Below are 27,401 nucleotides of genomic sequence, written 5' to 3'. Positions count from 1 at the left end.
CAACTCAAATAAATGAAAAAGTAATGATTGTATAATGATCTTTCAAAAAAGACCTGAAAATAGCATATTACTTAGGTTGTGTGGTTCCTGCACACAATTAATAGCAATAATCAAAAGAAAGGCTTTTAAGCAAAGCAAAAAATAAAAAAAAGGCTAGAAATTATTTTTTGAGTTTTCTTTTGTTTCATACTTAGTCAGAAGTAGGACATATTAGTCTTGTATATGCACTAATCTTATATATAATATATGATATTTAAAAGGAATATATCACAATACTGTTGATTTTTTTGTTTCACATGCAGAAGCACCTGTGGCAGGTTACTGTGCAAGAGGTCTCACACTGAGTAAAACTGACTTGGAATTTGATTTTGGATTCAGTGAACTCTTAATTAAAACAAGAACTGGCTCACTTTTCCTTTGTAAATACCATCTTGTGCATGAAAATCAAGTTTGACTTCCCTCTGTACATCCATCTCTGGACTTTGTAGACAGATTGATTTATAAACCAAAGAGGTTTAGAAAGCAGAATTGTCAGGAAAATGGCTAACCCTTAGATGCAGATTAGCTTTATTTTGTATTACAGGAAGCATGTCAAGATGATACCAAAACGTTTGCATCTCCCTCTGCCTCTGCTGGCTGCCAGACTTAAAGTTTTTAGGCATGTCACTGAAGAGCTCAGGACGGAATTCAGTGCAAGTACTCTTTTATATGTGTAGTGTGACCGTCTGTATTTACAGAGTGGGCTTGGCAGCTGTTCATGTTCTTATTTGTCTAGGGAGATAGGGCACATTTAAAAGTTTTACTCTAAGGTGGTAGTTGTGATCGACATTAGGATATTCTATATCAGACTTTACTAAGATGCTCAACACACCTTATCTGCTCTTTATGGTCTGCAGTTTATTAACAGCCTTTGACCTTATTCATTTTTTTATTTTTTTGCATTTTTTTTTTGTCTTGGGGATTTTTTTGGATAATTTATTGTTCTTGTATTTCTTTGTTTATTGTAATTCATTTTATTTTTAGATGCAAATAAAATTTTCTACAATATTTATTGTTTTACATTGACTGAAATGCAATAAATATGTCCTCAGGCACAGCGAACAGGTTGCTTTTACTAAGTCATACACTGGAAAGAAAGGAATCAACACCTGCTGGATGAAGTCCTAGAACCCCCTGCTGAGCATCAGTTCAAAGCTAAAACTTTGATGGTCTGTTTTACCCACTCTTTCTTAAACATTTATGCTGGAAAAATGAGTGACTTCAATCCAGGATAGAATGTAATTATTTTCTCCACCATTCTCTGACTGAAACAATTAGTTACATAAGAGAACTTCTGTGGAAACACACTCAATTCAATGTCACTGAAAACCTTTGCCCAGCAATTAATGTCCCTCACCTCCTCTGTAACCTCCTATGCCTTTCTTCCTACCCCTTTGTTCCCCTCTTTGTTTTGTGCTTCTATACTATTTGTTATTTCTTTATTTCTTTATATTTTTCCACTTTACATCCTGCTCACTCTCCCTACCTCCTGCATTACATCATTTTCCTCTCTTCAATCACTCCAGCATATTTCTTCTCACTCAAATTCCTTGCCTATTTTTTATTGAATGTTTTTATATGCATATATAAAATATGTGCATTTATGATATGTAAATATATTTAAATATAGGCAAACATAAGCATTTAAACCATTTTAGCCAATTCATGTTTGATTTATGACACAGTAGAAAATTAAGTATTTATTTTGACCAGAGGCTAAACTTAACTATATTTTTGACATCTCTGAGGAATTTTATCTTGTTTGGGGTATTTTATTTCATTTTATTTTTTTTCGTTTATGTATGTATGTATGGTAAATGGCATTGTACACAAGCGTTCCAGAGCAAAGAGGGGATATGGCGCATCCTCTCTTGCTCTCTGTCTCATTCCCTTGAGACAGGGTTACTCACTAAACCTGGTACTGAGACTTTATGCCCAGCAAACACAGTCATCTTCTGTCTTCTTCCTTTTCAGCACTACCTTTATTTCACATCAAAACTCAAAGGAAAATCAAAGTGTTTCTTAAGTATGCCATGCTCATGTGTAGAAGGAAATTTCTTTTTAGCTACCCTGAAGTGGGAGAAGCCATCAATGCCACTTGGAAAGGGCTGCACGCAATGTTACAGAAAAATAGCGTTGTGCAAAATATAACGCGGAATGCCTGTTGGTAACCTTAGAGTATGGAAATGTGGTGCCAATGAATTATCCCCTGAAAGATGCCAAGGTTTCTGCCATATGTTGTCATTCACTGGATGGAGTCTGTTGCCAATTTCACTTATTCTTCAGCCTGTGATCCAAAATCTTGAGAAAAAAAAAAATCCACAACCCATTCTCAAGAGGTTTATATTGGGACTGGAGCCAAGAATCGCAGAACTGCCTCACAGGATCTTTTTATGCTGGCTGAAGAAGCCATCATGGATATAAATCCGGAGCTCTGCAATGACCCTGAGCCAGAGGCTCCCCTGTGCAGCCAGGAAGGCACTGGGAGCCTAGGTCAGAAGTACCTGAAATCCACTGGGAAGCAGAGAAGCCATGGGTCTCCTGTGACTCTAGGATTCCTATAATTTTCCTAAAGGCAGGAGGAAAACAAGCAACTGAAGTTCTGTAGCTGATGTGGAATGTAAGAAAAGGCAGCTAGTTTGGCATTCTTGTCAAAATCTAGCCATTACTTATCCTGCTCCTCTGAGAAAAAGGTCAGTCTTCACAAGTCTTTTTAAGACAATCTTTTATCCCACAGGCTAGTGTCAGAACTCAGAGCTTTGTGTGTAATAGAACAGCACTGGCATTTAATCTATTTCCAGAAAGAAAATATATGATCACCCTCAACAGAATTTCAGTTAGAACCAAGTTACTTGCAATATCAAAATGCTTCAATGACTTTGAATTTGGGCAACATCTGCTCAGCATAAACAAAAGCTGGCCTTTTGATTTTACTTACTTTTAGTGACAACTCCTTCTAGTCGGATGATGTTGGGGTGGTCAAACTGTCCCATGATGCTTGCTTCTCCTAGGAAGTCTCTCCTCTGTTTCTCTGTATAGCCCACTTTCAGGGTCTTGATGGCCACGGCAATCTCTTTTTTTGAAGGAAGTTTTAAGCGGCCGCTACAAACTTCTCCAAATTCACCTGTTAGTATATAAAAAGAACAATGAAATATAACAAAACATTAAAAATTCATGAGGATAAGTAGATAGCTCAGTGAGTAAAGTCTGCAGTCCTGAGTTAGGAAGCCCAGCACTCGGGCCAGGTATGGTAGTGCATGTCTGCGACCTAAGTCCTGGGTAGGAGCAGAGATAGGCAGATGTCCTGGGCTTGGAAGTCATCCATTCTGGTGACAGATACAAGATCAGGTCCAAGAAGCAATTCTATCTCAACAACCACAGAAATCAAATACAGATCAATAGAGGAAAATATTCAGGGTTAACTTCTGCTTTCAATGTGTACAGGCATATGTGATTGAAACACACACATACACACACACACACACACACACACACACACACACACACACACACAAAAGCACAAAAAATTGGGAGATGGCAATATAAATTGCCTAAGAAATCTTAGGATATCTTTAGACCTTGACAGAAGCTCTACATGGTTTAAATCAGCACATCATGAAACTGCAAGTGGAGAATTTCGAGAAGCATCTAGAGGAGGAAGCATTTCTTGTTCCAATCGCTAACATTGCTCCGGGGTTATCAATGGGCCAGCACAGATATTAAGACTGAACACTGGATTAATGTCAGATGTTTGAAACTATTCTGTTTTTACTATGATGGCCAAATTGGCTGTAGACTTGGGCTCACTGAACCTGAGAGGGTGGGCATCTGCTATCAATTCCTTTCATTGGAGCGTTGGTTCATTGTGTTATGACATACCAGCTATAAAGTTCTCTCTGCTTCTGGGCGGAGACCAATGATACAGCAATATCGAATGAAGCACAGCCAGTTTTACCTAAAGGTCACTGTAGAAACATTTTTCTTATACTTAATGCCCTCAGCAAAGCTGCTCTCGTGTGCAAATGTTCTAAAAATTGTTGAACATGAAGTATTGCTAAATTTTGAAGCTTCCAGTATACTTGAAATGAAATTTCCTTGAACCATTAGGACCCCACCAGGTTTCTTATAAAATTTGCCTATTGCTATTCCAATAGATGCTGGGCTTCGTCTGATAAAAGCCCTTTAATGTATAGTTCTCTGAATCTGTTTTACCTACAATTGCTACAAAATGGGCCACCTATAGAACATATGATTCCATTGCTGTACAATCTATTGGATCTGTGTTGTACCACATTTAAACATTAGTCTTAATAATAACGGTAATCTTGTAGTAACCAGAGAGGATTTATTTTTGAAGTCTTTTTCAATTAATTATTTTTGATTAACAAGACATTTCTGAGTGTTTTCTAAATATGATGCCTGACATGTCAGCTAGAGAGAAGTGAGACAACCTGATTCTTTATTTACTTACTTAATTTTTTTGTAAGATCAATGTTTTTATCCCCAAAAGTAGCAAAGTATCCTATTTATTTCCCGATGCATCACAACAAATATTTCGCCTTCTCTTTAGGACGTTTTAACATCCACTGACTTTACCTCATTATGCGAATCCAGTCTCCATTGTTTGCAATGCAGTGACTTATGCTATACCTTGACAAAGCTACTTGCAGTCCAAAATCAAAGATGTAAGTATCCTTCTTATATTCCTCAGGTAGTGAGAGTGATGCACATTTCCTTAAATACTGATAGACCTTAGAGTGAACAAGGAATAAGAGTCCTTGGGCAATGGTTATAACTACCAGTTCCCCTGGCCTGGAGGAACAACATAACAATATTTGAGAAATCAATTGATTTCCTAAACTCTAGATCGAATATGACTCTGCAGACATGGGGATAATGGAGAAAAAGAGAAAATGTGCCGTAACTTAGAATGTAATAGGCAAGAAAGATTTACTTCCGTTTCCTGGGGTTAGAAGCATTTTCAGGAAGCTTTAGTGATATTTGTGCAAAACCTATGATGTGAGCATTAAACTGATGTATCTTCCATTATTTAGAATATATACTCAAAATAGTCACATGATATCTATGTCAAATGTGTCCGCCTTTTGTTTTTGATTGTTGGTTCTCTGAAAGACACTTTTGAACTAAAAATCAAGATTTACAATGACTAGTTTTGTTTGTAGTGAGACTCACTTCTCCCTGCTGTCCCCATTTAGTCAACAGCTTTGTGACACATGATCAGCTTTTAGCCACTGCCCTTGCTGTCCCTGGAATTTAATAAATAAAAGGCAGTCATGGTCTGAGAGTCTGTAAGTCTGGCACCTTTGAAATAATTACTTTCCATTAAATGCTATATTTATTTATTGCCTGACTTTGATCATAAAATCAAAAAATGCCTATCTCCAAAGTAGTACACTTAGGACTCAAAAAGTGAACAAGCTCATGTTCCTTTTGCAGCATTCTTACTGCTAGTTTGAAACTCACAACGAGCAACTTGGTAGAACTTTGACATGTTAGTTACCTGCTCCAACAACTTTGTCAATCGCTATGTTGGTGGCATCCAACTCCTTCGCGAATTCATGAACTGCTTGTGTAGGGTCTTCATACGTATGTGGATCAACATATGTTCTGAGACCTGGAAGTTTTACTATTATAAAAAAAAAACATAATTTGACTGAGTATATTTCAAAATGTTAGTTGCTGGAAAAGAAATCTCTCTCACGCTAATTTGTATCCATATTTAGGTTACTCTGTAATATTAAAAAATATGATAAAAACATTGTAAGAACAAAGCTGTATGGAATAGAGCACAAAGAAGAACAACAGTAAAGTATTTTCTCTGCCAAGACTCTAGTAGGTAACATAAAATGCAGATCTCTGGGGGAAGATGTTATGAGTGTGACAGGACATTGTAGTTAAAACCATAAACCAGCACACCAGTGTGCTACTAAACACTTATGATTGAGAAGAACTGGAATAACCAAGTATCTTTACCACGCACCATCTGTGAGCAAATTAAAATACATGAATATGTTCAGGAGTCAGAAGAGAGACTTAAGTACAAAGTAATTAAAACATTTTTTAAAAACTCAGAACATCTCTGATACTACTGTATGTATATGTTGTTTTATTTATTCATAAATGAGTTCACCATCTGAACTGAAAAATGGAGTTTAAGCTTTATATTTTATGTGCATACCAGCACATTATCAGTTGACTGAAATCATGTGTGACTCTGAACCTAACCAAAAGTAACATGAGTATTGTTTAAGAGCTTAATAGTTATGCTGAGAATCTGTTTTAAACATAGGTCATACATGTAACTTCATGTTATTAACTTATTTATTCAATTATTCTGAAATTGAAATTCTCATGGCTTTATGTAAACAAAATATCAAAGAACTGAAAGTTAAATCATTTACTTATCATTTAATATTATAAAATACCTTTCATCATTTGGAAACCTATCACAATAAAGAGAACTTGGAATGCTCAAACAAAATATCTACAAAAAAGAAAAAAACTTGTTATAAATAAGAGCCTACAGCACGTCCATGAGCACGCTCTAACATTCCAGACTGAAAATCGATTCGCTCAAACATTTGTTGGAGTTATAGCTGATGTCAATTTCTGTAACAGAGATCACATTGTTTAAACATGAACCAAGTATGCCTAAACAATGTTTTCTTATTTAGTTACACTTAAAGGTTGAAGATTTTCTTTTATGAAAAGAAAATTAGACACTTGTAATTTACAAATATTACTTTCTGATTGCAGGTTCTCCTTTGGCAAAAGACAACTAAACAGTGCACAGGCCCAATTAGAGTTGGTTTGGAAGGGGAATTAATAACTGCCAGTAGCTGTCCTTCCTTCCTGCATTGCCAGGGAAAGCCTCCATTCTGCACAGTAGAGCATGAGTCAGTGGATCCAATATTTCAGAATGTGAGTGTTCTTTAAAGTCTGATTTATTCTATGAAACATTTATTCATCTATATAAAAGCAGATGTGGACTCATCCTTTAAAACAAGGATTTATTACTTTTTCCTAACTATTATCAGTAGTATCAATACTAACAGCAAAAAAAGAATATATTTTAATTTAAGAAGAACTGTATCACATTCCCCTTTCCTTCCTACAGCCCCTCCCAGTTTCTCTCCTATCCCCTCAAATTAATAACCTCTTTTCCTATATTATTGTTACACATATACATATATGTATGTTTATGTACCCACAAATACTTAATTACAACCTTAAAAAATGTATTTGTATACTTTTATGCAAAAATGCTTAAAGATTTGTACATTTATCTTTGTTTTTTAAAATAAAGTTTAAAAAAGCAAAAAGGACTCTGCCTACAGAAAAGTGTTATATATTTCTTGGTTTGGGAACCAGTGAGTTAATAAAATATATTAGGAAGTTAATTTGTGTTAGAATCTTCTAATGTTAGTCAGTTTGGTTACATTTAAATACTCACTTCAGTTACTGGTTTTCTGGTGTATTTTGTTTTGCCTCTAATTTTGAATAGTAAAGGAGTCTATTATTTCTCATTAAAAAAGAATAGTTTGAACATATAGTTGAATATTTTCATTAAATAATTGCAAATCATTGACTTTGTTAAATTTGAAGGGAAAAAAAAGCTCATGTTAGGGAGAGTTGCTGTCATCAGCATTTGCAAAAATATGAATAATTGTGACATGCAACGTCTGAAATTTGACAAAATTCAAAATGCTACTGTTTGTAAAGGTCTTAAATTGAATTTTTTAAGTCAGACAGAAAAAAAATGTGTTGAACTAAATAATAGAAAGCTTAGATAATCAATCACCCCTTGAAAATCAATCACATTTGCTTCTATTAGTTAGCAACAAGTAAATTGACTTTTCTGTCCACATGACATTTGTGAAAAATTATAAACATAAACACACAGCAATGAGTAAAATGGTTTCCACACTAGGGACTTTAGCTATTGATATTTAACTGCTCACTCCTGATGTTCTGGGAACCAGGAGGTTTGGGCTGCTAGGCAAGTAATCCCTTCACACCAATAATTAAGGGCACCATACAGAGTAACAGGGCTCTGCCACAAAAACCAGATAATAAACACATGCACACGTGTTAAGCTGTGCTACTTTACAGCTCATTCTGTGAAAACACAGTAATTTACATTTCCATTTTAAAAGCATGAGTTGCCCCAAGGACAGAAAAAAAAATGTCCAGGCAGAGAGGGCAAGGAGACAGGATCTTAAGAGGCAAAACACATTTCTTTTCTTTTGAAGCAATATTATAGGATTTGTAACAAGGCTTGAGGGAATAGTTCATAGCTAGAGCTTTTAAAGGAATACCAAATAAATGGTCTGAAATGAACCAGCTGTACTAATCAGAGGCAGAAAGTCTATGACAAGCGTGGAACTTGCTTTACGGTTTTGAAAGTGAGATAATATACATTTTTTAAAATGTTGTTTATTGTAAGAATATGGTGCATTGGAAAAAAAAAACTAAGAAACTAGGCTGTAAAAAGAAGAAGAAAATACTAGAACCTGCATACGGTTGGGGACAGACATTTATCAATATCCATATTCATCAGGGTTATGATTCCCATAAAATATCTAAGTCAGCATAATGTAGACTAGAAAGTATTCACACCAACTATTCAGCTCTCAGATGGTGCAGAACAGAATTATCCAATTTAGTCAGACTATGAAAGAATGGAAGGCTCTTCTTCTATAACTTGATAACCCATTAAGTTTATTTGATTAATTAACTTAACCTGGCTTGGAATAACCTGCATAATTAAGGGATTGAATTAACCTAAAGCCTCGGTGTTTTATTATTCAGTGGAGTGTTTTATTACAGCTCTACTCCTACTGCCTCTGAAATCTCTTGCACTGCTTCCATACGTTAATGTACATTTATCTAATCATTCTTTTCTCCCCTTTTCAACTCATTATTCGTTTATCTACGTGTAAACTAGAAAACAAAATTTTCAGTGGATTTTAGCCACAATGTTTTATTTTTTAGATGCAGAAATAATAAGAGGTATCCCATCATCTAAAGAAAGCTTTAAAAGATTAGTAAATATTGAGGTAGTTGCTTCTCGAAAGCTTTCATTATCTGTCCTATGGGGGGTATTTCAGAGCAGGTAAGCATCATAGTGGCCATCTTGGTGATGTTCATGAGACCTTGCTCCTGCTCTGAAAGCCACTGCTTTGTACTCACAACCCTGAGTGAAGCTAGAGTTTGGAAAAGCAGACAAATTGGATGTTTTTTTTTTTTTTTCTTTTTTCTACCGAAGAAGATAAAAGTATACCCATCTTTATTTAATGCAAAATTGTTACCTAAAAGTGTATTTCTTTGAAAAACTATCAATAGAGGTTTAGGTGGTTGTTATAAAGGTGAAGCAGAAAAATATTGTCTTTCCTACCAACTATGTAACTTTAAAATAAGCAGTTTATTCTAAAAGCCTTTTCCTGGTAGGTGAACCAAATGAAGTAATGTGTTTCATATAAACAGTGTTCATTTATATTTTTTACTTGGCAACAAAGGGGAGTAAATGCTCTTATTTGGATTTCAACAGAGGTGTAGTCATGAGGAAGTTTAGGCTAAAATGTGCATTTCAGCCATTTAGAGATGTCTAGTTTCCAGGACTCATCACAGGCATTATCCATTGGTTACAATTCACTTTAATTATTCTGAAATACAGCCAAGGAGAAATTGCATCAATAGGACCATGGATTTACTCCTCTTTCTTCAAATTGTATTTTTAAATTTACATTTTAAATGTTATCCCCTTTCCCAGTTTCCCCTCTGGAAACCCATTAAGTCACCCCACCCCTTCCTTCTATGACAGTGCTCCCCAAACCACCTGCTTCCAACCTCCCTGAGTACTCCTCTTTCTAACACCAATTTGAGGTGATCATTTTTCCCTCAAAAGGCTACTTTACCCAATCTTACTTCAACGACTGCTAGAGCTGAAATATTGAAACAAAGTTTCGAAACTTACAGTGCCCATTCCCAAAGTGAAGGCGTTTCTCCTCTGAACTGTGTTTTGTCTTGTGATAGCCACAAAACCTAAAGGCAAAGCAACAAAACATAAATGTGCTCAGAATATATGAAGCCCACAAATAAAGCTTTTCCCTGAAGCCATCAAATGCTTTAGCGAAAGTTTACTGACATTATATTACATTTGGGGGGGGGTGGTGTCTTGGAAGGTTGCCTAATGAGGAGATATGTTGAGTTGCCTCCCTGCTGAGCAGACACCTCCAGTTCAGTTTTTATAATGGCCTTAGAATGTGTTTATAGTATTTTTAAACAACTACTGTTAGAAGGAATACAGAGCAAAGACTCCATTGGTAATGAGTGCCGTGCCCTGTTACCAGAGTTTGGGGGTGAGAAAGTGTCAAGGAATCTGGGGGTCATTTGAAGAATGAGGAGATAATTGGAAAAAGAAAGTGGGAGCTAGGAATGGGGTCAAAGGAGAAGTAGTTTGAATTAGAGGGTGTGGGGAAGAATTAACAGAAATCAGGGAGTTTATTGGGAGACTGTGTTTCCTTGAAAGGTCAGAAGTTACACCTATAAAGTCCTACCAACATTACTGCTTAAATGTGAGGTGAATAAGGGTAACAATACACATGTTACAGAGGACCATGGACAACCCATGAGGCCTCAGCCTTATTGAAAATAGAGAGGCAGCCAAGGAATGCTGAGATGTGGAAAAATAATCTTTCCAGGCAACAGCACGCCGATTGGTTATGGAATACCAATCAGTTAGCGCAGAAGACATACATGCAAGTAACATTGTATATACTAGACAGGTTACATTTGTATATGTGTATACATATACATATTGAATATCATATACTATATATTGCACATGGAATATTACATATTACACATTATGTCTTTTAGATATTGAATATAGTACATATTTCATATTGCATATGTTACATGCTTTGCACATATATGTCCAATAACAATTGGAAAATAAAGAGGCCATTGATTTGACAGGAACAAAGGAGGGTGTAAGTGAGAGGCTTTGGAGGAGAAAAAAGAAGGAAGAAATGCTGTAAGCATATCATAATCTTAAATTTTAAAAAAATTAATGGAAGGATAAAAATGAAAGGAAGAATGAGAGAAAATGAAAGCAGAAGGCTCTCAAACATAAGCATCCTGAGCACACAGTCTTCATATTCTACAGCCATTCGGGGCACTTAGCAAAGCCACAGTAACAGTTCAACAGCTCAGCCAAGCAAACTCACCTCCCGACCAAAACGTAGATGGCAATAGTGAGGACGATGACGGCCACGGCTGTGGAAATAGCGATCATCACCACATGACTGTTTTCACCAGAGATGGAGAAGGCTGCGAGGCCGAAGGAAAGAAAGAGGGAGAACAAACATTACTGGCGCGACTGACAGCAACATGGCAGCGCTAATTAACACCCTGCACTCTGAGTGTTTGGAGTTTAGCCCAGCACTGAAGGACTTCACAGAGCTTAAAACAAAACAAAAATAGGCATACTTCTCACAATTTTTATGACATTACTCATTAATGAAATTAAAGTTTAATAATAAATTACTCGAGTGCCAGATTGTGAAATCTGATGGCCTGTATTTATCTGTCCACATTAGCATGAAAGTTATTGGATAAATCAGAAACTACTGGCCCAACACAATGAGCAGGCATAGTTCCTAGTAAGAAGCCAGGTGGGCTTTGGCAAGAATCTTCCTTGAATCTGATGTGTCTGTTTATTGGCTAAGCGAGCCTTCCTTTATAGCAGTACAGATAAAGATGAGGGTATTGTACCAAGTGAAATAATAAGCCAGGCAAGAAACACATATTTCGTGTCCTCACACACATGAAGGAAGCTAATGAAAATCAGACTCATGCAGTTAGAAAAGTGATATTAACATAAATAAAAATGTTATAGAGTATTGCTAAGTATATACAGTTATTATTTTGTCAGTTTCAAGACAATTTGAAGAGCAGAAAAAAATCATAAAATGATGGTTAGTGTACAAAACATCACCAATAAATTCTCCTTTAATTTTCCTGTTTTCATAAATAGACCCATCTTTAATTAGAAAGAAATTGCCCTAGTGGCAAATCTATTCAACTTCCAGGTTTTTTAGTAGTTCACAACTAAAACAGATTCTGCTTTATATCATAAGTATAACATAATTTTATAACATTTGTCAATTCTCTGAAATTAAAAATTCTGTGCCCATTAATAAGTATTAATTGGAAATGACTTATTTTGAGTTACACTGAGTATTATCAATATGTATGCACACAGATACAAATATGTATCTGCCTAATTGCAGAGTAAGTTTAAGAAATCTTGAGTAAGGCCAATGTTTCTGTGACTCTAATGTAAATATCAAGCCACTGAGTGGGGAAATAAATTCTGGTTGTTTGTTTTGAAGTTAAGACTGTCATTGCTTATAAGCTACCGAGTGATGATGATGGTTCTGGGTCCAGACCAGAGCATATCATTAGGCAACGTCAAGCCCACAACTGTGAGATCTTCCTCTCATTTCAGATCTGACCAATCGAATCCAGTTTGGCATGAAATCCTCTTTATATAGTGTTTTCTGTCTTTATTTGACTTCTGGATGATAATTAGAGTTCAGACTTGTCTTCTAATTCTCCTTTCTTTCCTTTCCTTTCCTTTCCTTTCTTTTCCTTTTCTTTTCTTTCCTTTCTTTTCTTTTTTTTTCATTTTCAAATATTTCTTTTCCAAAGTCAGTCTGCTGTACTAAACTTACGCATATACTCTTCTCTTGATTTTCTGACACTTCCAGGATTCAGTATAAGTTTTAAACCAGGTACTAACTAAGATTTAGGGCCTGACTTTGTAGCTTAATGAATTACATGTCTCTGCACATCCTGATCTGGAGGCTTTCTGTAATGCTTACAGTCCTGGGAAAGCTTAGATTGCCATGTCATGTGCTGGTAAATCCTTGAAAGAGAAAATGAGGAAGAGAAGACAGAAAAAGAGAGAAGGAAAGGGGAAGGGGAAAGGGGAGGAGGAAGCAGTGGGGAGAGAGAATGAATGAATGAATGAATGAATGAATGAATGAATGAATAATGTCATCTCTTCAGAAACCAATGCTAACTCTTTAATTTGGGCAAATCTAATAGTGGAAGATTTTCTGCAAAATAGTTTGTTCTCCTAATTAAGAGCAGGCACTGTGCCAGCTGTAGATTATCAAAATGAAACATACCCATAGATGTTTTTCTCGATTGTCTCATACTATTTTGTTTGGCTTTTATTTTCATCCTTGCTGATCTTTTGCTTCTAAAGTGCAGATTTCTATTTTCTGTTTTCTACGGGTATTAATTGTGTGTGTATGTTTCCCATGTTCTTTGTTCATTTTTTATTCATTCATTTCATTTTATCTTGTGTGTGGGTGTTTATTTTTCTATTTGTTTTCTTGATAGAGAAAGAGAAACAGAAGACAGAGTTGGAAGGATGGGGAAATGGCAAGAATTGGGTAGAGATGAGAGATGGAAAACTGTGATCATAATACAGTGCACAAAATAATTTTCTATTAAAACAAAACAAGCACAGAAACAAATCTCGGGTATTTCTAAGGAGCAGTTAAATGGCGCAATGTAAGGAACAGAGCAGAACAGTAGGATTCAGTTCCCTGTGCATCTGGCAAAAGAGCCTAGAGAGTGGTTGGAAGTAATACCATATTAAGAACTGTGTTAAACAACCTACTATCCTCCTATTGCTTATGCCATTGTGCTAGTCATAGAGTGGAGCCTGCCTCAGACTCAGGTCCACTGCCAGGAGAACAGTAAACAGGCTGCCTCCAGCTGCTGTACCTTTGGTACCCACTGGAGTCTCAGGCATAGGCCATCTCCTTCATGGTAACTAAATAGAACAAACACAGGAGTGATGGAGTCTGGGCCAAGAAAGGTCTCACAGAACAGATCATTTCTACTCTTTGCCTCTTCATGGTTAAGACTGCCAAATCTGTATGCAGCTAGAGCAGCCCCATGCATGGTTCTTTCTACTCATCCTCTTTTTCTGTGCCAGATACACATCTTACCCTGAGACTATTTGCAAACATCTAGAGCATCCCACCTCTGCCGTACCAGTACCTCACCATAAATCTCTTATTCCTGAACCTCTATCTTCATAAGTGTTTGCCTATCCACTGGCTACAAACATATTGGTAAAGCTTAGCCTGGGTTTCATAATGATGGTTAAAACATGGTAATACTTCGATTTTCATTCTGCATAGTTTAATTTTTAATGAGCACTAACTTTCTCATGGATAAATTCTGTGGATGTTTTGTAATTAACAAGTCTACTTTTGCATAACTCAGTGAGAGCGAGAGAGGACATGATAAGGAGACAGAGAGGTCGTCTTCCACTGTCAGGCATAGGATGGATCTGGCTTTGCTGCGACATAATTCAGCCTCTAATATGCATTATTCCTTGAAGTCATTTAAAAGGAAGTCATCAGATCATACTATGCTTGCTGTTCAAACGTAAAAACTCCAAAAGTCTAATATTTATGTAGTATATAAATGCCCAACATTTTAAAATTGTACATGGTTGCTATTTGATAACTATTCCATGTCTCAGAATCCAATTTGAATGTGCTTTCCCACAAACTCACTTCTCTTTTCTTAGCACATTTAACTTTTATTAAGATGATAATATCTTTACATCATTTTTCCTTTCCCTTGTTTCCTCAAAACAATTCCTATAACATATTTTCGTCTTCTCTTTCAAACTCATAGCCTCTTTTTCATTAACTTTTTTATTGTGCATTTATGCACATGTTCACATATATTCCTATATATAAGCTGCTCAATTCATATAATGTTACCTATATATATTCAGTAAGCACTTGCTGTTGGGTATTGGATGACCAATTTGTGTGTTCTGCATATTTTAATCAATATTGTTCACATTAATACATTTTTCTACATAATAGAAAATGAGTTACTTGCTTATTCTTGTAAGCCAGCATGTACACCATCATCCTTGTTTGCCTAATTACATAATTTAGCTGTATGTTTAATTCATTAATAAAAATAAAACATTTTACAGTGCCAGTCAGGTTGCGAGTTAATTTATTATATGAGTTCTCTATCAAAGAAGTAACAAAAGAACCCCAAAGTCTCTGACATAGTCTTAGCACACAATAATTTCCATACAATGATCCCACTTTGCAATTGTCATTCTGGCATAACAGTCTCTATTTCTTCCAAATTTCTAATTTACCACATTCTTTTACAGTGAAAGGCAACAACAGCAAAAAATATGACCCGAGTCATTCAGGTGCTTTCATTTACTAGTGCTGGGGCTCCCATCCTACGGTGATAACATCCACCTGCCCCAGTGGATTATAAAGTGTTGAGGTTAATAGTGTTGAGACATATATGTGTGTTCTCACTCTTGCCTGTTATAAACAACAGTCATCTTATTATCCTGTTATTATCCATCATATAACAATGCAGAAGATCCTTATAAGGAAGCAGATTTCAGTTCTTCTAGGATTTTTATTTTTAGGATTTGTGAAAAATAATTTCTCTTTCCTATATTCCATTGTTCAGTGGTAGTAACCCCACCTCTTCCTCTCTCTCTTCCTTTCTCTCTTTCCTAGGTGTGTGTGATTCATACAACTAATTTAATAATTATAAAATATTATCATCATATTTAATTTTATGCTATCTTATCTATTTCTCATACTGAACCATAAAATATGTTTTTTTTTGTATGATCATTCAAACACATGACAATACACCTCAAAGTCCCTACTGGTAACTATTATTTCTATTTTCCTCAGAGTATAAAACAAACCTCTGATTCAGCTTCTGCCCACTGAAATTTCCTAGAATATTTACCATTGGAATATGCTTGTTAAAATTTGGATCAAGAGGTTGAAAAACCAGCCGTCAGATGGAGGACCTCAGATTCATAGATTGGTGGGATTATTGGGTCTGACCTTTTTCTAGGAGGTGAAGACTTTTTTAATGAAGTGGGATAAGGATGTTTTTACCATAAAACGATAGTTGACTTCTAGCCTTCTCTGTGTCTCTCTGCTTCCTCTCTTAGGTGGTGATAGTTTTCCATTTCTGTCTCCTGACAACATGTTCTGCTCCCTCCAGCTTACAGTAAAGAATCAGCAAACTCTGCACATAACCTTAAGAGACTGTGAGTATAAACTGCTCCTTCTTTAAACTCTGTCTCAGGATTGAATTACAGCTTTCTCTTACAGTATCACCATATTACCTTGTATAACCGACTTTCCTGTAACGCCCATAACAGAATAGGCTTCTTCTGTACTGCTGATCTGACCTTACTCCTCCTCAGTACCTGTCTCCTCACAAGTGCTTAGGGGATTTCCTTATAGGTAGATTTATATGTTTATGAATGATGGCTCAAGTAGAGTTGTCAATGGATGTCATGGAAACCATGAGAGAGCAGTAAAGTCCAGTACCTCAAAGAAGCTGGAGTTCCTCATGCTAAGCAGCCTTGCCACTTTGCAAAAAAAATATTTTATAAAGAATTTATCATTTTAAATTCAACACTTTTTTATTAGTTCTGTGCCTTCTTACTAGGCATAAATATATCACCATACCCATAATAATGTGATTTCACAGTTGGACAAAAATATTTTGGAAATAGAAAATGCAAGTGCCAGAGAAAATGGCAAATTAGAATGGTCAGAACAGATTACAAGGTTTCTCTTCAGTAGAGTGCTGGGCGTTGGAGCTCTTTCTCCGATAATCTTGGTCTCACTGGTGTGGACCTTGGATCATCTTGAAGGACTATTTTCATAACTGGCTTTGGCTGTATGAAACTGTTTGTGGCTATGTGTTCTTTTCAATTACGATTAAAATAACACTTATTCACTAAAAATATAAATCATCTTCTCTTATAATATTATTCATATCACCAAGTTTAATTATTGCACAGGATATTTTGTACAAAATGCACTGACTACTTTTGTCATATGAACATGTTTAAGTATTGCTTAGTGTATCAACAAACAAATGCACACATACACATGTATAAACACATGGTATATGTTCAAATTTCCCTCTCAACATAGTCTCATTTGTTACTCTTTTAAATGAATTTAATGTATTTATTTTATATTAACATCATAGTAGTAGTGATTATCACTGCTCTTTGAGCAATTCTATTTTTGTAGTGGACCTTTAAAATAAAAAAAAAAACATATACATCATTTTTTTTTCTAAGAAGGACTGAGGCTTCCTTTATTTGGCCTTATTTTTTATTTTTATTTTTTTGAGCTTTATATGGTCTGTGAGAAATCATCAATAATTCAATAGCTTATAATGCAGCCTTGTGGCAATTCTTGGCATTTAAAATTCATTATGTTTAATCTTTACACACCAAGAAAACTGAGTATTTTCATGTTACATTTTGCTTTATATGTACTTTAGGCTCATTGTAACTAGTAAGATTTCAAATACTATCAAACCTTTAAAAGAATCAAATACTGATGAAAATATATTCATATAGTTTTATGCAAAATGCTTTTAAAAATCTGTACATGTATCTGTTTTTAAAATAAAGTTTAAAAATAAATAAATAAATAAATAAATTTAATGTATACTTTGAAAACCCTTAAAAGAAGAAACACATACATTTCAAGAAATGTAGAGTTATTGAGAAAGATGTTTGCCAATTATAGACAAATTTTATCTGCCTTTGAGGGACATGAACAGACTATTTAAATTGCATATGAATATAAATGAAGCCATATGCACTTATTAATAAATTTAAACTACTGTTCTATTGTTTGTATGTATTGAATGTATTAAGGATTAAAACAAAACTGTTACAATTGTTACTTGCTGTTAATTAAACGAAACTATGTACTGGATGTATTAATATTTAGAACAAAATTAAGAACCTCATGGATCAGTAAGTTGCTTTTGTGGAGTTTATTAAATCATGCAATGAACTTAGAATATCTGGTTTGGCAGGTGTTAGCAGCATGCTATCATATTAAATAATGTTCTTCTATTACAGTTTCTGACTAATAGAAAAAAAGAATCATTTCATAAGTTAGAATAAAATTAATTTGTAAGATAGAAAAGCCACAGATATATGCCCACATCAGTAGGAAATGAAACACAGAAGAACATGCAACCTATTAAACATCCTCTCAACACACCTTCAGTGCATGACTTTTGGTTAATGCTGAGAATAACTGAGTAGGCATTTTTAATTTTTGCAGGGCATAATAAAATGATGTAATACATACAGTCTGGACTAGTTTCAAATTCAAATTTGCGGCTGTTGGTTCCGTATCCTGCTGCTGTCCGAGCTCGGATTTGGAAGACATAAGTAGTATCTGGCTTGAGGCTACTGATAGTCACATTTGTGCCTCTCGCCCTCAAAATGGTATAACTTGTCTCTTGCTCCTGCTTTGAAGTAAAAAGTTAAAATCATGTTAAAATCAAACAAATATAACACTATAGTAGCTATTTCTTTAACATTTTGTCTTAAAGTATAAGATGCTTGCTGAAGTACATTAATAATTTCATTCTTTGTGTAGACATTATCAATCCGTCTAGTTCATATGGGATGAATTACCTCCTGTTCAGAAAGTAAAAAATAATTATATTTCATATTTTCGAATTACCTAATATCCTTATAAATATACCTTCTCTTCAAAATTAATGCTGAAAAAAACTTCAGTGTAACTCAAAGATTAAACTTGCGAAAGTACCTCTTTTGAGTTAAAGTGAAGAGAAATATTCCATGAGTATTCAGTAAAAAATATTTTACTAGTTTTAGAATATTAATAATGATTAACTTTAATAGTGTAAGTTGTTTCTCTCAATAGGCCAGTATTTACATTACATTGAATGTATATTTAATGTGCATTATAATTAATGCAAACATTACTTTTATTATACACTTATATCTTGTATATCTTTACATATATGTCTAGAAGTACCTACCAAAGACGGTCTCTCTAGGAGGCTTACATGGGACATTAAAATTTGTTGCAAAAGTATTGTTTTAAAAAATGAATACATGCAGACGTTTATTTTCCTTCTAGACTAATGTCCATATGGTAATTAGATAGATACTTCTTTTTCCTCCATTTCCTTTGAGTGTTTACATGCTTGTGTGCATGCAGAGGTCAAATGTTGAAAGTCTTCCTCAATTGCTTTGAGATAGAGTCTCTCACTGAACATTGAGCTTAGTGGTTGGCTAGATGAGATGACCAATGAGGCTTAGGTATCCTGGTGTATCCACCTCCCCTGTTCTGCATGGATAAAGGGTTCACTCCTATACTCAGATGTTTTTGTTTTATTAGGGATCTGAACTATTGGCCTTCTGCTTATACAGCAAACTGTTCACCGAATGAGCCAACATCATAGCCCCTAATTACAGATACTCATTAACTAAAGATACTGATTAGATTATATGTTAGCTACTACCTTAATGAGCAGAGTTTGACTTATAGCACCATTAATCTACTCATTAAAGAGTCAAAATCACTGTTCTTATACTCAGAAACAAGTCCTGTTTATTCCCCCTTACCAAAAAAAAAAAAAAAAAAAAGGTGTAAAACAAGATATATCTTTTGGAAAAAGTTTTAGTAAAACATTCAAAACATTTATTTGGAAATAATTTAAGTTCATATCTACATGTTAAAAGAGCACTATATATGTCTCTGTGTTAAATGAATATTAAATTGATGTCTGCACAATTTTTAAATACTAAAATTTTTACCCTCTATGACCTAATATTTTAAAAGTTGATATGCATCTGCAGAATGAGGAACTACCATAAAAAAGCTAACATAACAGGAGCTTTGATGGCTACATAATTACATGCCAGATTTATTGTCATTACTAACTGACTTACATTTGGAAGTGACATCTTTGAGGTTACTATTTGCTGTAGAATAGAGAGGAATTGACAAGATGGGTGTAAATTCCTTCTATTGGGAAATCAGAGTGGTCCCATGACCAGGTTATAAACAGAGCTCTACCACTCATAAGCAAGCAAGTTATTTGCGATAGCGTAGCTCCTGAAACAATAGGGTTTTCCCCTACCCAACCCAACCCTGTTACATCTTTCCCTCACCTTTTCATAGTATTTGACCTCATAGTCCAGTATAATTCCATTTGGATGCTCTGGTTCTTGCCAAGATAAAGAGATACTGTTTCTGGAAGTCCGATCTTTCTTTATTGTCATAACTGGTGATGGAGCTATAAATAGATAAAGGGAGGGGAGAGTGAGTGGGTGGAAAGTAAGAACACAGAAAGAAGGCAACAAGCTCAGAGAGTCTACCTTTGTTCTAAGACCTTTTACCCTCCTTCTTCCAAGGCTCTGAGCATTAATCCGGCTTCTTGAGCTGCTCCAACTGGATTGCAGCCCCAATGCACCAAAGTCTATGGAAAATGGGCTGAAAATTTCTGCTGTTGGTAGACTAATGGCAAGTGAGCAGATGTTTTCAATCTGCTACTATAATGTAAGCAGTGAAATATGTTTGATGTATTAAAACATGGAACTAAACATCAGAACTACTTATTTGTTATAGTGTTGCAAAGTTATTAATGCCAGATTCTTCAGCTCATTGATAACATTTTCATGTGCAACTCTGGAAGTGGACTGGAATCCATTACGAACAAGGAGTCCCATGATATCCATAGGTTAATAGTAATATTTAGTATGGTATACATTTAATAGATACATAATGTATTACAATAGATCTTGACTAACAAATCTTACAAATAAAAATACATATCCAGAAAACAATCTTTTACCTTTAAATATATATTTTAAAGAATTACTTGAGTCAATACCAAGATTGCCATGTGTTATGCATGCAGGATGTATACAATATGTAATGGTGACTCTACATATGTTATTCAAATCCTGAAATCAAAATAGAAACCCATCTATGTAGGCATCTTCATTTCTAACCTAACATGGATATACTTGAAGTGATTTCCTACTTAGAATCCTTTCTTGAAAAGAAAAATACATTCTATCCATCCAGGGACTAGTTTCAGTTCTTAGCTCAATAGACACCTGAACTGCCATTACTGGGAGCAATGAAAATCTGCCCTGCTGGAATGTAACACTGAATTATTATATTTTCTCTTTTTATCGTTTTCATTGGATATTCTCTCTATTTACATTTCAAATGTTATTCCCTTCTATCCCTTTACCCAGTACCCTCCCCCTCCCTTTGCCTCCATGACAGTTCTCCCTTTCCCAACCACTCACTGATGGTATACTCATTGATTGGTGATTTAGTCCATGGGAGGTCTAGGAAGTTTGGCTATTTGATATTTTTGTTCTTCCCATGGGGTTTTAAAACTTTTCAGATCCTTCAATCCTTTCTTTAGCTCCTTCTTTGGGCTCCTCATGCTCTGTGCTATGGTGGGCTGCATATAAGCTTCCCTCAACTGTATCAGTATGGCTCTGGCAGAGCCTCTGAGGAGGCATCCATATCAGGTTCCTGCGAGTAAGCACTTCTTGGCATCAGCAATAGTGACTGTATTAGGTGGCTGTATATGGGGTGGGTCCCAGGTGAGGCCATCACTGGATGATTTTTTTCTCAATCCCTGCTCCACTATTTGTCCCTGTATTTCCTCCTGTGGGTGTTTTGTTCTCCCTTCTAAGAAGGACTGAGGCTTTCACATTCTGCCCTTTCTTCTTTTGAGCTCCATAAGACCTTATAACACTGTGTTATAAACGCCACATAAAAAAATAGGAAGTTTTTAACACACTGACCACTGAAATTATCAAAGAATCAATTTCTAATTCTTTTTAGCAATGTTTAACTCTGTATGATAGCAGCCTTTCTCAAGGACCACAAAAACAGTACTATTTTCTTTTCTTCCTTATTTATTAACTCATTTAACTCCAAAAAAAAAAAAACTTGCCCTTCCACATTTTATATTACTTCTGTGTACCACTGGAATCAAACTTAAATAAATTCTGGACAGATATTATTTGCTTCTGAATTCTCAAAATAATATATTCTAACATCATTCCAGAATTCAGAGTGTAAGGCTTTTGTTTCATCTTAACCTGGTTGTTCTAGCTGTGTCAGGTGTTTCAAACTGTTAATTATGCTGACAAATGATGAAATGAAGTAATGCATTCTTAGAAATTCTTACACAATTAAAAACTGTTCGAAGATGATGTGTTTTGTCTTTCCACAAAAGTGAAATCACTAGGTTCCATATTGTATCTTTTTTTTAATGAGAGGCAGAAAATATATGTTAAAAGGAAAAAATTAAGTCATACATAGATATAGCAGTGTGGCTAAATTGTGAGGAAAAAGTTTTACATGATACAAACGGTAATAGCAAAAGCAGTTTGCAATCACAGATTAACAATATTCACAGAAATATGAACATCTTAAACATGAGTTAAGAGTGCCTCTGATAGACTGATTTTTTTTTCATAGATTGTCTTTTATTGTAAAAGGGCACATAGAAACAATAAAAACCACAATGGAGTTTCCTAGAAAAAACAATAGTACACAAAACATCTAAAGGAGAAGCACAGTGTTTCTGATACACAGAATTTAACCAAACTCTTTCCACATGGTAAATAAGGCAATGAAAAATTTGCTGGCAATAGTCCCCTGGTTGTCCAAGACTTTAGAAAAGCATTTTAGAGAGTTTAACAGAAAAAAAAAGAATGTTGTAGAAAATACCAATCAATACAAATTTTTTTCCTTTTTTTTTTTTTTTACAATGAGCAAAAAGTATATGTAATACAGGGTGTAACCCGGAATTTGTCAATGTGTTCTTGGTGTGTAAGGATTGAGCATGACTTTTTTTTTGTTTGTTTCTTAATTAGATGTCTTTGCAGTCATTGCATAATAAAAGTTAACTCTCCTGCCAAGGTTTTCCTATCTCTAAGTACCTCCCTTGTTCATTTCTCTCCTAACATTAAAGTTTTCCTTCAGTAGTCATTGTTTTCTCACTTCAGTTACAATCACTGGAATCTGGTTCCACCCTTCGCCCTGTTTTGTGTGCAAAAACCACAATACTAACTATTGCTATTAATTTTTGCTCTAATGAAAGTGACCATGGAATGAAATATATATATTTATAGTTGATATTATTATTATTGTGCTTAGAAAAATATAGATTTTATTTTCAAGATGAAAGCATCAATTACTTTTCTTATTTGTAGTTTTTTCTCAGCAAGAAAAGTTATCTTTTTTTACTTCAATTAAAGTCATTTATCTTTCAGGCTAACTCTTCCTCTGCTCAATACTCTGTTTTAGTTGGCAAATCAGCCTGCTCTTCTATTTTATCTGCTATGAAGTTGATTTAAAGCAAAACATGCTATATTCATTTTTATTGACAAACAATTTCAATCATCTATGATAGAAATTAGTAACAACTGTTGAATATTTGAAAATGTTTTTCTTTACTTACTCTTACACAAAAATTAAATTTGTAATCCATTCATTAATTAAAAATATACCCTGTAATGTCCTTAGAACAGTTAATTCTTATACAAATAATAGAGGAATTTCTCTAGTTTCTATGCTGAAGAACACAACATTTTTTAATACCTACTTACAGAGCTTTTCAAAGAAGCTGAAGTTGAAACCCTTTCCACTTAATCCCAAGAAGCTTTACACTTAATTCCATATCATCATGAAAGTATATTGTATTTCATAATGATTAAAATATGTGTCAAGGTAGTTTCAGAAAATAAGCAGGTTTAGTATTGCCCCTTGTACATAGTAGAGAGAGAAAATAATTTAGCCCAAGAAAAGTTGTGATGAGGATTGTATGAATGTTTTTCAATGAAAACATTTGTAGGCAGTTTTGGGGGTCTGTCCAAGTTTTACTGCTTCTGAAGTGAGCAAGGCTTTGGAACTGTTGGATGGATTTCTTCAAAGGTTTTTTTTTTTTTTTTTTTTTTTTTTTTTTTTTTGAACGAGCTACAGGGCCTCTTTGGACTGTAATAAATAGCCTTTTGTAATTCCACACTTACTTAAGTAGAGGCAATTGCTTGAAGCTTGTGCCATCTCTATGTTAAATGAACCTTTTCTGATTGCTGCTTTTAGACCCCTGTTAAGTCATTCCTTCAGCTCTAAATGCTGACCCCTTCTGCTGGCTGCACTACAGCCTAGCTCAACTCTGCTCACCAGCTGAAAGTCCATTACTCTCAGGCAATGCTCATCAATATTTTAGGATTAATAAATAATTAACATAAATTGCTTTTTCTCTCCTTGTAAATAATAGTAAGATATTATAAAATTATGCAGGAAGAGAAATTCTATGGACTATATTTTATGAAAATGTTTCTAAAATTTTCTTTTAAGTTCACCCATTAAACTCGTATTCATCCGTACATCATGTGCTCTACAACAGCTGATTATATCAATGACAGATTGATTTAAATTATATTGCATTAGTTTTCAGGTAAGAATGGCAAATAGTCTTAATTGCTAATTTTCAAATTCTGAAAGTCACTCCTTCTTACTTTTTATAATATAGTGACATAATCTATATTGCAGAATCAGTTTGGCTATTTTTTTTCTTATTACTCTATTTTCAAATTGTCATATGAAAGAATGAAGGTAATTATTATAGTTCATATTTAAAAAACTAAATTAAAACTGACAAAATATTGAAAATTGAGGATAAAGTCAGGGGTAGAGTACTTGCTTCCTAAGTACAAAACCCAAGATTCTATCTCTAGCATGTGTTTTCCTTATAAAAATATTGAATAGACAAAGTAGTAGTTACTAAGAAATACATTCATAATTTTTCATAGGATTTAATGTTTTTAAGATATTCTAAAAAGATAATTATCATTATTATTATTTTATTAAGAGGACAGATTGAATAAAAAGAACTTTAATACGCTTTCATGGAAACACAAATTTGTAAATAGTGTGCTGAGAAAAATATTAAAAAGTACATAAATTTTTTTAAAAAGTGAAGTTAACAAGTTTATATTTCTATACAATATGTATTGATATATGAAACTGTGTCATTGTTATTTGTAAAGAAGATAATATATGATTCTAGCTTTGCTATTAGAGGAAACAACTACAGTCTCAGTTTGGCCTAGAGCTGTGTTCTTATCTTACTTTGAGTCCCCAAAACGGATTGCACAAGAGTCTACACATCTGCATATAAAACACTGAGGAATCCTGCCCCCCCAGTTGGTTCTGATTGGTAAATAAATTTGTCAGCAGCCAGTAGCTTAGTAGGGCAGACAGAAGCAGGACTTTAGGGTTTCTGTGCTAGAAACAAAGGGGAAGGCGAAAGAGATCCATCTTGGCAGTCAGGACAGGAGAAGGAGAGAGGACATGCCTGCGAAAGTGTTTTCAGGGAGGCATAACTGCATTGTAGGAGTGGGGAGACAGTGGCCTGAGGGGTGCCCAACCGGACAGCTAAGGTAGAATGCAGAATGTAGTAAGTAATCATTTAGGATTATCAGAGAGAGTGGATTATCCACGTGGAAGTTAGGAAGTGGCCCAACCATTGAGCTGATTTAGTTAGATTAAAATGCAAATACTGTGTATATATTTTTTTTCATTCAGTACCCAGAACATTGAGGCAAGTAGCACAGAAGACCCTGCCACCTGGATTTATTTAATTACTTTACTACTACTAGAATGTGAGTCCTTTATAAAACAAACAGTAGGAAGACATTATACCAATAATAAACTTGACTCATTGATATTGGTTATATTAACCTATTTTTTTTTTAAGTATAAAACCACAAGCGAAGTGTAGTAAGTAAGGTTGGTGCAGGGGGCCAGGCTCACCCATCACATAATGATCTTCCATGGAACAATCCTAGATTTATACTTTAGTGAGTAGAATAAACTCTTAACTTGTGCTACAGTGGATTTGTGTGGTTCCTTTCATTCATTAGCCATGACAATAATAGTTGTGGCTATGAAGGACAGATGGATAGACATTTTCTCTCTTTATTTTCAGGTAGCCTGTTTCTTATGAAGTCTTATTTCAACGTTTTGCTTTTTAATCTGTGTTCTGAGGAGACATAACAATGGAAATTTGAGTTTGACTGATTCTCTACATGGCTGTTCTCCAGATCCAGTCAAAGTAAAAGGATACTTTTGAATCAGCAACATGCAATGTTGAATTCGGGCAGATAAAACTCACAATATCTTATAATTGAACCCTAGCCCAAGGTGAAAAAGGACTCTTTCTAAAGTATGCTTTTTCCATTTATGAAGATAGACAACAGATTCATGGTTAATGTAACCCATGTTGTTGGCTCCCTTTGCTGAAATAACAAAAATGAGTTATAACTTGGTTGTTCCAAAGAGTTTGCCTGGGGAAAAATCTTCCTGTGTGAAATGATTGTGTAAGAGATCAGCATGCTTTGCTTGTGACTTGTATGAGACTTAAGGTGAACAGTGGTGCATGCCTAGTCTTCAGGCAGATAGGGAGAAGGCCCACTATTCGAACCATGATGCTTTTCAAGCTGCATGCACTGTTATTCTGTAACTAAAATACAGCCCTTGCTTCGAATCAGGAAGTCAAAGCTTCAAAATTAAACTCCCAAAGGGTCTGGTTTGGTGTGCTTGTTTTTATTGGGACCTTCCTCTTTCAGGGTTTGGGAATATCTAATGAACCTCTGAGGTATCTCTGTGGTCAGGAGTTTGTGCAAGTTAAAGTAATAACAAAAAGGGCTCAGTATTTCTTGTCCATGTGAGCCAAGACTTTAAAAAATTATCTCTATGGGAAAATACTGTACAATAAATGGCTGAAAGATTTTTCATGTGAGCCAGACATGCCTTCTCAAATCTTTACTTCTTTAGTTTCCTTTACCATTCATTACAATGCCCACTTAAAAACATTTTCTTACGAAGGGAACATTTCTGTTAAAGCCATGAACACTCTGGGCTTGAGTTAGCATATTTCACTGCTCTATGGTCTCAATCATCCCACCCCACCTCAGCTTCCCAGAAACTTGTCATTCAATGGAATTCTCTCATTTGGTCATGCACATTACTGTTTTGTGCTGTGCCCCATTTATGGTGTTAGGGTTATACTTTATTTTACCTTTTCCTGGCATGCCATCATCACCGTATTCTGAAGGCTCAAATATTTTCTTTTAATTCAATTCTAGCATTAGGTCAAAGTTTATCACTGTCAGCATATTGGATACATCTCAATGTTTTCAAGAACTTCTACTTCTGAGCATTCTGATGAGGCGTTTGTTTACAAAGCAAGTGGAATATCCACTATCTGATTCTTCATAATCTCAGAATTTCAATTGTAAAGTCATTCCTTATTGTTATAAGATAATAATTTCCATGGAAAAAGCCTAGACATCTGTATTTTTAAATAGATAGCATTAGAACATCCATGTG

The 27,401-nt window shown here is 34.9% G+C and overlaps 1 protein-coding gene across 2 annotated transcripts in view; it reads right to left on the bottom strand.

The window, feature by feature from the left end:
- Positions 1–27,401, bottom strand: part of EPHA3 (EPH receptor A3) — a gene marked incomplete at both ends in the record, with an annotated part of 288,133 nt that overhangs the window by 42,106 nt on the left and 218,626 nt on the right. Inside the window, 6 exons of one of the 2 annotated variants that reach the window (XM_080919002.1) lie at positions 2,978–3,163; positions 5,561–5,686; positions 10,037–10,104; positions 11,292–11,394; positions 18,300–18,462; positions 20,141–20,265. In XM_080919002.1, coding sequence (XP_080775128.1) covers positions 2,978–3,163; positions 5,561–5,686; positions 10,037–10,104; positions 11,292–11,394; positions 18,300–18,462; positions 20,141–20,265 — 771 coding nt within the window. The remainder of the gene's footprint in view (positions 1–2,977; positions 3,164–5,560; positions 5,687–10,036; positions 10,105–11,291; positions 11,395–18,299; positions 18,463–20,140; positions 20,266–27,401) is intronic. The other variant, XM_080919003.1, reaches the window with a different exon arrangement.

The sequence above is a fragment of the Micromys minutus genome (assembly GCF_963924665.1).
Source record: "Micromys minutus genome assembly, chromosome: 7".
Lineage (NCBI taxonomy): Eukaryota > Metazoa > Chordata > Mammalia > Rodentia > Muridae > Micromys > Micromys minutus.
The sequence above is the reverse complement of the archived record's forward strand: the minus strand, read 5'-3'. Positions and strand labels throughout refer to the sequence as shown.